Consider the following 13,044-nt stretch of genomic DNA (forward strand, 5'->3'; position numbering starts at 1 on the left):
AATGTTGTTTTTCCCAAAGTCCCGTTCGATGGCTCTAGTCCAAATTTCGTTCGACGAAGAAAACAAAGTTAAACTTCGACACAATTAACTATGTCAACTTAACTATCAACAATTTCAACATCTTCAGCTTTCTTTGTTTACCCCAAAATTAGAAACTATCTCGAACCCCATTCCGCTTGCAATGCTCTATGTGCAACAGACATGCAGGAAAAATTAAGTATTTATTTACAGTACAACTTACAACTGAGCTTACAACTACATGTCTAGGCTATGACTTCACTTCATTTGGCGCAACATGTCTCAGTATAAGATTATCAGCATATAAATAATGATCAATAGATGGAAATACTTATTAACTTTATCATAAGGTATTGGTGAAAGTTGACTTTAGTTTGGCCAGTACCGATCCGAGATGGTTCTGTTCGACAGTTACTACCCTGACTTGAAACTTGTTGTCCAGCTTGCTAAAAATTCATCCATTTATTTTACGTAAAATATAGAGGATGGGACCTTCAAGTTTTTTTGTTATCCTGGGCCTACTCTGTAAAAGAAACCCCCACTTCTTGTGCAGAGAAAAATAATATAAACAAAAATAATCAATAGTTGCATCGATCCGGTCCACCAACTTCGGATGACGTCACGGAACTTATTGCCGTGCTAGCTTAGACCGATAGGCTCCGCCCACGGCGCACGTGTGAGCCTAGCCTCTCCATGCCTTTCTGCACAACTGCCGCGCGCGCCACTCTAACGCGCACGCATGTCGGACTTTATTTGCGTTGTGATTGGTCAATACGCAATTGGGCGGAACTTAAAGGCAGTGGACACTATTGGTAATTGCCAAAGCCTAGTTTTCACAGTTGGTGTATCTCAACATGCGAAAATTTGAGCTCATTCGGTCGTCGAAGTTGCGAGATAATAATGAAAGAAACAAAAAACACCCTTGTCGCACGAAAATGTGTGCTTTCTGATGCTTGATTTCGAGACCTCAAATTCTAATCTTGAGGTCTTTAAATCAAATTTTTTGAAAATTACTTCTTTCTCGAAAACTACGTCACTTCAGAGGGAGCTGTTTCTTACAATGTTTTGTACTATCAACATCTTCCTATTACTCGAAATCAAGAAAGGTTTTATGATATGATCATTTTTTTTAAGTAAACCGGTATACCAATAGTACAGTGTCCACTGCCGTTTAATGGATCGAAAAGGACAATGGTTTTTTAGTGAATGTACCCCAGGCCCACATTGTGTTTTTCTTATGGCCGCGACATCATAATGGTCATGTCAACCAAAGGGAGCTTTTTTGCAGAAAATTTAAATCGGCAGAACAACCCAGTTTGAGTGTTTGTTTTAATAAAATACAGTATCAACTTTAATTCTGTGTTAGGACTCGTTTTTATGACTCAGTTTCAATGAACGTCATTCGGGTTACAGTTTTCATTTTGGAGTGGAATCTTCACTCGAATAAAACGCTCCAATATTATTTGATTCAGACCGGGTCCGAGCGACCAGACATTGTTCGCGCCAGAATGGTCAGTCGTGACACCCTCAGTCCCTTCGGGATTGCCAAGGAATCCAGATTCTGTTGAGACGTGTCTTTGATATCCTGGTCATTATCATGAAAGAGTTTCCCGGTCTTGACCTCATAACTTGAAGCCTAATAACAATGATTTGACGTCATAAATAAAAAATATAATAAGAAAGACGGCAAGTTACAAATAACTTACAGGGTTAACAGAAGGTAATGGTGAAAGACTTCTCTTGAATTCCATGAAATGCTTTACTTTTTGTGAAAACATAAAAACAATATCATTTCTCGATATCGAGAATTACGGATTTATTTTAAACACAATGTCACGACACAGTGAAACGTGCGGATACAAGGGTGGGTTTTCCCGTTATTTCCTCCCGACTACGATGTCCGATCGAGCCTAAATTTTCACAGGTTTGTTATTTTATATATTATAAGTTGTGATACACGAAGTGTGGGCCTTTGGACAACACTGTTTACCGAAAGTGTCCAATGGCTTTAATTGAGTCCATGGTCACCACTTGCTGACATATGCCTATAAAACGACCGTTTTCCCCCGAAATGAATCTAGTTATTGGTGAAGGGGCGGGGTGGGGGGCGGTCAGAGAAAAATCCTAGCCTAAAAAGAAACATTCCTTCGAATGAAGATTAGGCTATAAGGCCAACCAACCATGCACGTTGTCACCAACTTCATTGATTTTTAACAGGGTTAAAGCTCATAATAGGTTATAAAAACATCTTAAATTTTTTGAAATTTGAATTCTTACTTTTTTGTTTACGACAAACTTGGCCCATAATTATGTTCAGATAATAAGTGCGGAGAGATGTTTTTGGTTCAAAATGTAGTGATGCCTTATATTGGAAAATGACAATATGAAAGTGTTCGAAAAGTAAAGAGCGATTGTTCAATAGAGGTCTAGAGTGATGTACTGCGGGGCAACATCAACTAATGAAAGAGATTTTAAACATCATTATTTTTATGAAGGCAAGTTGTGGCACAGTGCGAAACTTTTTGATTATCATGCTCTGTGGTGCGATTTAGGCAATTTCCGACTACTTTCACCAACTTTTGTTGTAGCAAGACAATATTGATGTGATCCGCAGTGTGGATACACATCGAATACCTCTTATGTTCATGTGTCCCACTGTACTTAATAGTTTTGAATTTCAATTATAGTTTATGCGAGTTCTACCTAGAATAAAAACAACCAGCAGGACAATTTCTTGCAGCTCCGGAGGAATAATAACAACGTCACTTCATGGTCAGCTAGCTATGTTGCACAGGTAGAGCAGAAATGTGGTGTGTGTGGTGGTATGCTACACACGGTATTCAGACAGAGAGCAGCCAACCTGTGTGTGTGTGTCTGCTGCATGCCTGCGTGCTGCGCTATGTATGTACTGTGTGTGGATGGTATATGCGGCGGGGACAACAGTGCATTGAAGCGACGGGGAGCGTTTGACAGTTGCGAATAATTTTGCAGTGTAATTACTGTCGGTGACTGTGGTCGTTCACTGTTTCCACGCGTAAATTATCTAATTCGAATGTGTAAACGATACATTTTGACCTGACGATTATATTGTTTAGTTTTTGAGGACATCAAGAGAGGAATATCTATGGAGAGAGAATGAGAAGAAACGAATCAGATTTTCACAAATTTCTTCATACACGACGTATAATTCCTCGTACACACACCATCGCTGGAACACAACGCCACATCCGTCTGCTGAACGTACGTCCATGGGTGGAGCTAGTGTTGGAATTGCGTACTAACAATTTTGATAGCTGATGATGACTACAGCGAGCAGTTCAATGGTTTTACGATTGTAATCTTTAGGGTTTCCTCTGGAACTATACATAACAGTTTTAGGTTTAGAATTAGAAGAAAGGCATTCAACGTTTGAGCATGACTATGACATTGTATGAGAAGACAAGCTGATTGAGATTGTACAAATATATTTTGGTACCTAATGTTTGTTGTTGTCGGTCTGAGTTGTTTGATTGAGTGAGAAACATACAACCATCACCACGGCAGGCTTTAGAACAGATAACCACCACTACAGCAAAACAATGGCACAGACAACAAATAGAATGAGCTGTGGAGAACTCAAGTATAAACTCATTCACCAGGGCACAATACAAGTGTGCCGCATAAACCATGCAAGCAATGTAGTGAACAAGATTATGAACATGAAATTTCTCCGAAGATGGGAGACGCATGAGCTTGTGTTGGGAGAAAGCACGGTTTACTCATTAACGGTAAGTATTATAGCAAACATCGCCAAGTCAATACCCTAAACTTAAAACCTTGATTGCTAGTGTATTGATAATTCCTTCGGATAACTTTCCGTATGGAGCCACAACCTTTTCACTCATTTTTACAAAAAGAGATCTCATTGAGGTAAATTAGGGGAAAATTTGGGTATGGCGCCACCACTTCTTCATTCGATATATAAAATAATATAATTTACCTCAAAAGTCCTCAATGATATGTCCCTTTTTGTAAAAATGAGTGAAAAAGTGGTGGCGCCATAAGAAAACTGTTCATTTCCTTCAATCATTGAATATTCATGCCCTTGTGAAATTGTCTTTTTAATCTTCCTTTCAACACATCAAAGTGAGACTGAACATGGAGGAAAGAGTAAACAGTTGTGTTCTTGAACCCTATGAATGAAATTGTAGGCTATTTAGTTAGTAGTTTTAGTGGGCCTGGAATTAGACGCAGGCTGGGGAGGCAATGGCCGGGGAGGCAATGGTTTGGGAGGCAATGGCTGGGGAGGCAATGGCCGGGAGGCAATGGCCTCTGTTGCTAAGCCCTGTAGTGCCCTTCAAAGTTCCACGTTGACTTTGTTTAAGATTTTCCAATGGAAGTGCCCTTTGCAAAATGGCAAGTTGCGTCATTCACAAGCGCATCTGCAATGTTTTTTCCACTTCCGGCCTTTAATAAGCTGATGTTTGTGTGTTCATCCCAAACCACCCATGTCACCATTAACAGGCATTTTGTATCCATAAACTTATAATTCTCAGAAGACCGAAGTCTTTGAAGTGAAGAATGTATGTAAAATCCAATATTCAATGCACCAACATTGACTATGATATGCTTACTTTGTATAGCTTGTAATCAAAGTGGGTGTGGCTTATACTGGGGGGGGGAATAATGTCACATTAAGGTCGGTGCCAATAGTCTGTCATTGCAGAGATGCAAATTGCATAATTTATAAGCTTCATTTGTAACCTTTTTATCCTGTTTGTCCGTTCATTGAACTGGGACACAAGTCTACAAGTCTATGTAAAAAAAAAATGCATAAAGAGCGCTAGGGTTTTGTTGGAATAGTGCATACATAGTGCATACATAGTACATTCTTGTTGTGTCCTTAGAAGCAATACCTTTAAGTTGACAAATGCTTGTCAGTTGCACTCAAGGGATTTCATCACAATGGTGAATTACAAACACTTTTATTTAAACTCAGTTGTGATTTACATCTATCGTTTTGTATTAAAGGCCCCTATATTTTTTATTTATAAACTAAAAAGATAATTCACCCATTGTAGGATTGTCCTTCCAGCGCAGCCGGCATGGACATAATTTGTGCCAGAAATTTTGATAATATCTCAAAAAACGCAAACAGTCTTTGAAGTAAATTTTTGTTCAGGTTTTGTTGTTTACAACTACATTTATAAAGGATTAAAGTAATCAAATGGTTCAAAAAACCAATACATTGCCTACAAAAATCCAATAGAAAAATGCTGCAAAAATACTAACAAGATACATGTAACAAGGCAAAGGTCTTTTCCCAACCATAACACACACACACACACACACAGGCAACAATTTTCTTTATTGTCCCTAAACAGGATATTCATTTCAGCCCTACCTACACCAATGAACTTTGAATTGCAAGGAGAACAGTTTATCATAAACATGGAGGCCTAACTCTCTAAATATTTCTTAGAAAGGCAGACTGTGTACATTGTGAAGTATAGACATATTGACCTCATACCACGCATATTCTTGACCTTTCATGTCAAGGCGCATTAAAAAACCTTTAACAAAATCTTCAATCTAAATGAATCAGTGCATTTATAAACATTCTCTGGAGTAATTTAAAAAAATTTCCCCTCATTTTTTATGGTACTGGCTGATGTAAATGTTTGATTGTAGTTGTATGTGGGCATTATAGCTCAATGGTTTAAATATGTGAAGGTTACATTATGAAGGAGGTGATGCAATACACAGTATCCACTTGACCTTGCTTTGTTTGAAGCAAATAAATCTCTGTTATTGTGTAGTGGCTGCTTTAGCCTGAAAGCCTGACTTGGGACGAGTAGAGTGTTTAAAGGCAGTGGACACTATTGGTAGTTACTCACAATAATTATTGGCATAAAACCTCACTTTGTACAGAGTAATGGGGAGAGGTTGGTAGTATAAAACATTGTGAGAAACGGCTCCCTCTGAAGTGGAGTAGTTTTCGAGAAAGAAGTAATTTTCCATGAATTTGATTTTGAGACCTCAAGTTTAGAATTTGAAGTCTCGAAATCAAGCATCTGAAAGCACACAACTTCGTGTGACAATGGTGTTTTTTCTTTCATTATTATCTCGCAATTTGGATGACCAACTCAAATTTTCACAGGTTTGTTATTTTATGCATATTGTTGAGATACACCAAGTGAGAAGACTGGTCTTTGACGATTACCATTAGTGTCCAGGGTCTTTAAAGGGGAAAGAGCAATATTTAACACAGTCTGTGACACCACTTAAATTGAAGGACTTGTTGTCCACACAGGTCTTAATATAGCCCATCTTAGCAAATTTATACTGATTCATGGGAAATCGGGATGAGATTCTTAAAAGAAATCTCAGCAAGACAGGATCTAATTTTAAAAACCAATGAAACCATTTCATCATACAACAACTTGGTACAAATTTAGGTCCTGAGAGCCGAGAGCTGACCTTAAGTCTAATAAAACAAGGTCATTTTGCTCTAGGGTTGACTTGCTGAGAGCATTGAATTTACTACATGTTTAGATGATATTTCTGTGTGTTGATGGATGGTCATGTACTGTAAAGAGAGTCCCCTACCGCTTCTTGTACATTGTATGTTGTAACTTGTAGTGCAGACCTTGAACTTCAAAGCAAAAGCAGCAGTTCTTTTCATTGGTACCTTTGGGCCAGTGTTACAGTAGACCAATTTTAGTGGTGCGCTCTAAATCCAATTTAGTCAATCAAGGGGGAGCGGTTCAACAACATTATTCATAGATATAATGGGGTCAGTCATCATTTATGTTGTGCAATCTAGGGGATACATACATTGTATCTGTAGTGGGTAGCACAGTGTATTTTGCTCAGAGCCTGTGCGAAATTGGTTAATTCCGGGCAGGCCCGTCCAGCACTGCCCACCAGTGTATGCATGAGTTACATACATTTAAATGGCCATCTTTATTTGGACTATCCATTTACACACAACCGATACGACTGTAGCGCTGCAACCTGCAACAACCACCAATTAGGCCATACTATGGTTGTTGTGGGGCATTGTTTTTGTTTAATAAAAAAACTCAAATGCATAGTGCTCAATGTTCGTGTTTATGTTTTGAGTGTAAGGGGTCAACTAGAATTAGATGATGATGGGCAAGACTGAAATAACTAGGCCTGCCTTCAAGTTGTACTGTTTTGTCAATCTAATATTTCACCCACTGACCTGCACTAAAATGCTGTAAATTGACAAATGGGGCATCCAAATCACTGTACTGTAGTTGTGTGCACAACTGGTCAATGAAAGACAGAGTATGTATGTAGGTCAAACTGAAATATTTAGCTCTGGCTGTGTGTCCCATTTAATTATCCAGATGACATCACAAAGTTTTGGAATAAGCCGACTTGAAATTTGATTGTAACTTGCATTTCTATTTTTTTGAACACTTACTGAAGAGCTCGTTGTAAGGGTTTGTTTCAGTATTTAAAGGCATCTTTGGGGAGAAAACAAGTATCAGGTTCTTACTTTTTATTGTGTTGATTTACATGTTGTAAGTCATCTGGACGAGAATTAAAAAATTTTTTTTTTTAAGTGTGGCGCTCCTTAGAAATCTGTACATGGTGTCTGCGGGCACTCAAAGCTGAAAACGATGCACTCTTAAGGATATTACCGGGTAGGCCTATTTGTACAATGTCAACATTTCCAAGGGTTATTGTATGGTGCCCTACATTTTCCACTGAAGCGAGCAAGAGCAAGCATGTACGATCTCTGATTGCACAGCCTTCTGTGAATATTAGCTATGAACCCTGGAGCCACAAGCCTGAGATGTAGGACAATGATTGATCGCCCGCTCCAAAGGTTTATGAATATCAAGAGGAAATTGAGTCCTCTTTATTTTTAGAAGGCAATTTGAGATTATATTTAGTTTACGAGATATTAGAGAGTCAGATGTAAACAATGCTGGCAAAGGTTTTATTTTTTTGCGGTTATGAAACAAAACTACTGAGAAAGAGTGATGATAATGTTTTAGAATTAGTGTGACTATATACGTAAATTAGCCTACACAAAATGTTTGATTGTGTAGTTTTAATAATTATTTACAATTTCTGAATTTATCATCCCACAGATAGAAGGTGTCTTCTTAAATCTGCACAAATGATTATGATAAATGTCCGTCACTCATGACAACTAAGTTGATTTAGTCAATATTAAAGACCAACAAAGAGTGACAAAGAACATGTTGATTATAAGTCTTTTGCTTTTGTAATAAAATTCAGTAACTGTGATTGAGGCACACATACCCCAAAGCTTGCCTGTTAGAAAGTGCTGTGGAAACATATTTCAATGGAGCTGTATGTGAATGCAGTGGTGGGGTAATTGATATTCATGTTTTTCTTTGGAAGATAGACTTATCAAGGTATAGTTAGGTATGGGCCTCGTTTTGTAAGCTTGTTGATACCTCAAAAAGCCATGCTTCGACCCAGCGGTATGTTATGTGCCGTGCATTTTGTGAAGTCAGAGCGGGCCGGTGCTTGCGTAAAGAGCCTTGGACAAGGCTAAGGTATAGGGGGCCTACATGTACATAAAAGTAGAATTTGTGGGGAAAAATAATCCTCATGTTTTTTTTGTTTTATCCAAAAGATGAATTCTTGATGCACAAATTGAACATGTAAAGAGGTCAAAGCAAATCTTTTAGCTAAGTGGTTATTATTTTGGCACAAAGGAACAGACCAGGCCGCAGCAAACTCCTTCTGACCTTCACCTTGAAAACACTTCAGAAGTCTCTCAGTTTCCTTATGAATATGGAAGCATTGATTGAGGATTGAAAGAATTTAAACCTTTGCAAAATAAAATTGATTTTAATTTCTTCAAAAGTATAGAAAGGTTTGAACTATGAATGAAAGTAAAGTGGACAATACTTTAGACAAAATCCCATGAAGCTCGTCTTGTATTAGGTCTATTGAATGAAATAATGCAAGGGTCAGGGAAACAAAATCTGCCTTATTAAAATGAGTCATCTTATTTGTCTCTACAGCGTGTTGTAATAAAATCTGGCGTTATGGACTTGCAAGGTACAATGTAGTACTTGATATTATATCGCTAGATCTCGTTTTGACCCGCACTGAATGAAGATGTAGGGAGGAGAGAAGGATAAACTGATGATAGTGATCTCATGTTGGTTGTCAAGACCACTGAGTGATTGCAACTTGAGTATCAATAAAAATATCAATGTCACCATCACAGCAACTTTCTTGATTTTATTGCACACAGTATAATTGATAGATTAACTAAAATAATGACAAATAAACAAATATTTCTTTCTCCTTTACTAGGCCTATGTATTATGATAATGAAACCAAGTGTGTGTGTTTTATGTATTTAAAGGCACTTGACACATTTGTTAATTGTCAAAGACAACTCTTTACACTTGGTGTATTTCAATGTTTGTGTAAAATAACAAACCTGTGAAAATATGAACTCAATTGGTCATTGAAGTTGCGAGAGAAAAATGGATGAAAAACCACCCTTGTGGTGCACTCAGATGCTTGAATTTGAGATCTCGGCTGAGTTCTTGAATTCAAATCAAATATTTTAGTTAGAAATTGCTTCTTTCTCAAAAAATGCGTTACTTCAGAGGAAGTCATCTTTCACAATGTTTTATACTATCAACAGCTCCCCATCGTTACTGATTAAATTTTTATGCTACAGTTATTTTTTAATAATTGCAAATAGTGTTTAGTGCCTTTAAACTGAAAGCTTCCCAAATAATTATGCTTTAGAAGAACAAAAAACACAGTTATCTTGCTTGAATTCCTCATCAGAAAGTGTGAATCTTGTGCTTTCTCCTCATTTTAAGTGGGAAACTAAAATGTGATTACCTTCTACCTATCTCTGTATGCAAATTAAATGAAAAGCTGTGCCTTCACCCATCCGTATTTATGGTTTTGTTTCTCTGTAGAAGGAAAGGATAGTTGTCACCTTTCTTTCTATGTCATCCCTCTGGCAGTCTGGAGTACATGTACAAATGAGACAACAAGGTGATCAATACATGCAATACATTAGAACTGCTTTATGGCCACTACAATCATTCACTGACACCTCTCTCTAGTCTACCCTACTACTAGATTGCAGGTTTGCAAACTGTCAAAATGCAAATTAATCAAATTACTTTGTTTCCGTTTTTACATTTTATGATCACATTTTTTAAGAGGTCACACTTCACAAGCTAGGTTTAGTGTTGACAGCGGGAATAGGGAATAGATCTGAGTGGCAAATGTATGGAAGATGGGAGCCGTATTGAATTACCAATTTGTTCTTGTGAGCCTCTTAGACCCTCTAGAATAAATCAGTAACTCAACTCCATTTCCTTGCTGCTCAATTAGGATTTTTTTTAGGGAAGTGCAGCTGCACATTGAAAGGATTTCTCTTGGCAGGTAGTGTCTTTTGTACATGTGTACCATGCCAACTGCGTTTAGAGATGTGTGTAACCAATCGTAATTGATCGCAATATTTTATAGCAAATTTACATACACTGTACAAAAGATCACTCTGATAGATAAGAAGATAGTAAGATACAATGGACAAAAGTGGCGCCAACCCTGCTTGGGAAACTTGATGTGGAGACAGTTTGGTTTTGGCACTAACTGCAATCTTTATAAAACAAGTATGAGTGGTACCGACATGTAGCATCTTCTAGTACATGAACATGTAATCACTTAAAAACTGCTTAAAACTTTAACATTTCAGAGCTTAACATAGTTCCTACGTATGTAATAAGTTTGTCTTTATTTGCGACCATTGCCTTCCTTGTTTTATCTACCAGCATAAACCTGCTATTTGTTGTTATTGTCAGATACCATTTTTATAGCTTGTAACTTTTATGGTGGGTACTTCAGATCAAATACCATTTTAAAGCCCTTACCAGCATAAAAATCATCGGACGTGTACGGTGTACATGGACCGGCACATGGCATGACTATTGTCACGGTGGAAAATGCTATGAATCTGCACTATAGTTTTTGAGAAATTAAAATAAATAGTTTGACATCAGGAGTCCAAAACCTGATTTTGAAAACATTAAGAACATAATGTTTTGTTTACATTATTTCCTCGTGACTGCAACGCCTGATTGGGCATACACTTCATGACTTTTGAAAAATTGTACATTTAAGGTTGGATTCTGTATTTGTTTATTATATTTTCTGAACCATTTTGACAGATGATGCTGTTTTGAAATGATAAAAATGCAAAAACATTTGCAAGTATTGCCGCAGTCAATGCATACAGCACGCAAACCTTGGTGATCTTGACGAGAAATAACTTTTTGTACATAAAAAACTTGTTATCTGTAAAAAAAATAGCTGTTCAGAAATTTAGATTTAGATTGACTATTTCAGTCAATTAAAATGTTACACTACATCATGCTATTCTCTGCCCCAAGCGTGACTGACCATAATACATAGCAATAATACATAATATAAACGTACATTGTACAAATGTTGAAATGAGCTACACATTTAAGATTTAATTTGATTTGGTGATACATGTACGTACATTAGTTTCTTTGCAGTTGCACTGAAATGAGCTAAGATTTGATTTTTAGGTAATGTACACGAAGCTACATTAACTGTCTGCCAACAGTCTGTCATCTTGGGAGTCACATTCCACGAAAATGATTTCATCTTCATCTAACCATGCTTAATTTGTTGCTAATAAATTATTGTGCAATTAGGTACGACAGGTAATGTACTTTACATACACTGTAGGGTAGTACAGGGAGAAGCTGAGTGCCAAGATGAAGAATACATGTAATTGTGTCCATACCTGACCATTATATCATGTAGGGGGTGCATCTCTGAAAAACAGTTATTTTATGATAAAACGGAAAATATCTATATTTTGAAATTATATTAAGCCTTTGTGTACGTATACAAAAAAACAGCCGCTATTAGTCACTCGGAGTATGTCATACATGTACAATGTTGATTTGCATTGGGATGTCATCCAGCCGCCATTTTAGAGGTACATTAGACTGATGATGAAACAATAGAAACGCACAGATTTAAACGAGTAACGCAAAAGACTCAGGCCAATGACAATGAGCAGCCTCCTTTTGACATCTTATGCGAGGGCGCCTGACTCAAATTATTTGCAAAAGGTCTTAGAATTTTTCCAATTGTGTGTAGCGTAATCTATGAACACTGATGAACACTGCATGTGGCAGACATTTGTCCATAGTGATGTTGTTAGTTAATGTATACTTCCACTAACCGTCTAGCAATCATTCAAACTGTCAACCTAGGGAGCCAACATAGAAACTAATCAGTTACCATGGTTACAGAGAGAAACCATACTTAGTAACACAATTCATACACTGTAGTACATAGATTGCAGTTAATCATGAAACATTTGTAATTTATAGTTTGATCTTACTGTGGATGGAATGATTTATCTCTGCACTATTTTGCATGTTGTACATGCCGCAAATCATTTTGACTGAGCATGTTTTGTGCACACCGAATGCTGCGATTGGGAAGAGATCTTTGATTAGCAACCGAGATGTTTTGAGTAGCATTGTTGCTATGCTATACAAGGGAAATTGTGTAAAATAACTGACCAGCCTTAATGTTTTTCAAAAACACAAAGCAAAATATTTGTTAGGGTCAGGTTACAGTTTGTATTTTTGACATTATTTTTGTTTATGTTTTTTTCTTTTTCGGGGATTGCTCTTTATTTTAATGATTAATTTAGTTCGCTTGACGACATTCTGTTTTGTTTTTGTTTGTTTTTCCACATATTTTGTTGCTTTTGTAATTTCTGGTACCTTATGGTTATTCTTATTTTTTTGTATAGTATTAGAATTTTTTTTAAAGCTTGGATGAATAAATAAATATAAATAAATATGTAAAGATCTAGGTCTGTTTCTAACGTTTTGTCGGTTATTTATTTTGCCTCTATGATTTTAATTGGTCTTGTTTCTGTTTAGCCTTTTAGTTTTTATTGTTAGACGCATAGAGGATTTTTTTATTCATAATGCGCCATAT

At 36.9% G+C, this 13,044-nt stretch overlaps 1 protein-coding gene across 1 annotated transcript in view; it reads left to right on the top strand.

Moving 5' to 3' along the window:
- Positions 1-2,861: 2,861 nt before the first annotated feature.
- Positions 2,862-13,044, top strand: part of LOC117288852 (C-Maf-inducing protein-like) — a 92,496-nt gene continuing 82,313 nt past the window's right edge. The window contains exon 1 of the mRNA XM_033769704.1: positions 2,862-3,785. Coding sequence (XP_033625595.1) covers positions 3,597-3,785 — 189 coding nt within the window. The 5' untranslated portion in view covers positions 2,862-3,596. The remainder of the gene's footprint in view (positions 3,786-13,044) is intronic.

This window comes from Asterias rubens, chromosome 4, assembly GCF_902459465.1.
Source record: "Asterias rubens chromosome 4, eAstRub1.3, whole genome shotgun sequence".
NCBI classification, from domain to species: domain Eukaryota; kingdom Metazoa; phylum Echinodermata; class Asteroidea; order Forcipulatida; family Asteriidae; genus Asterias; species Asterias rubens.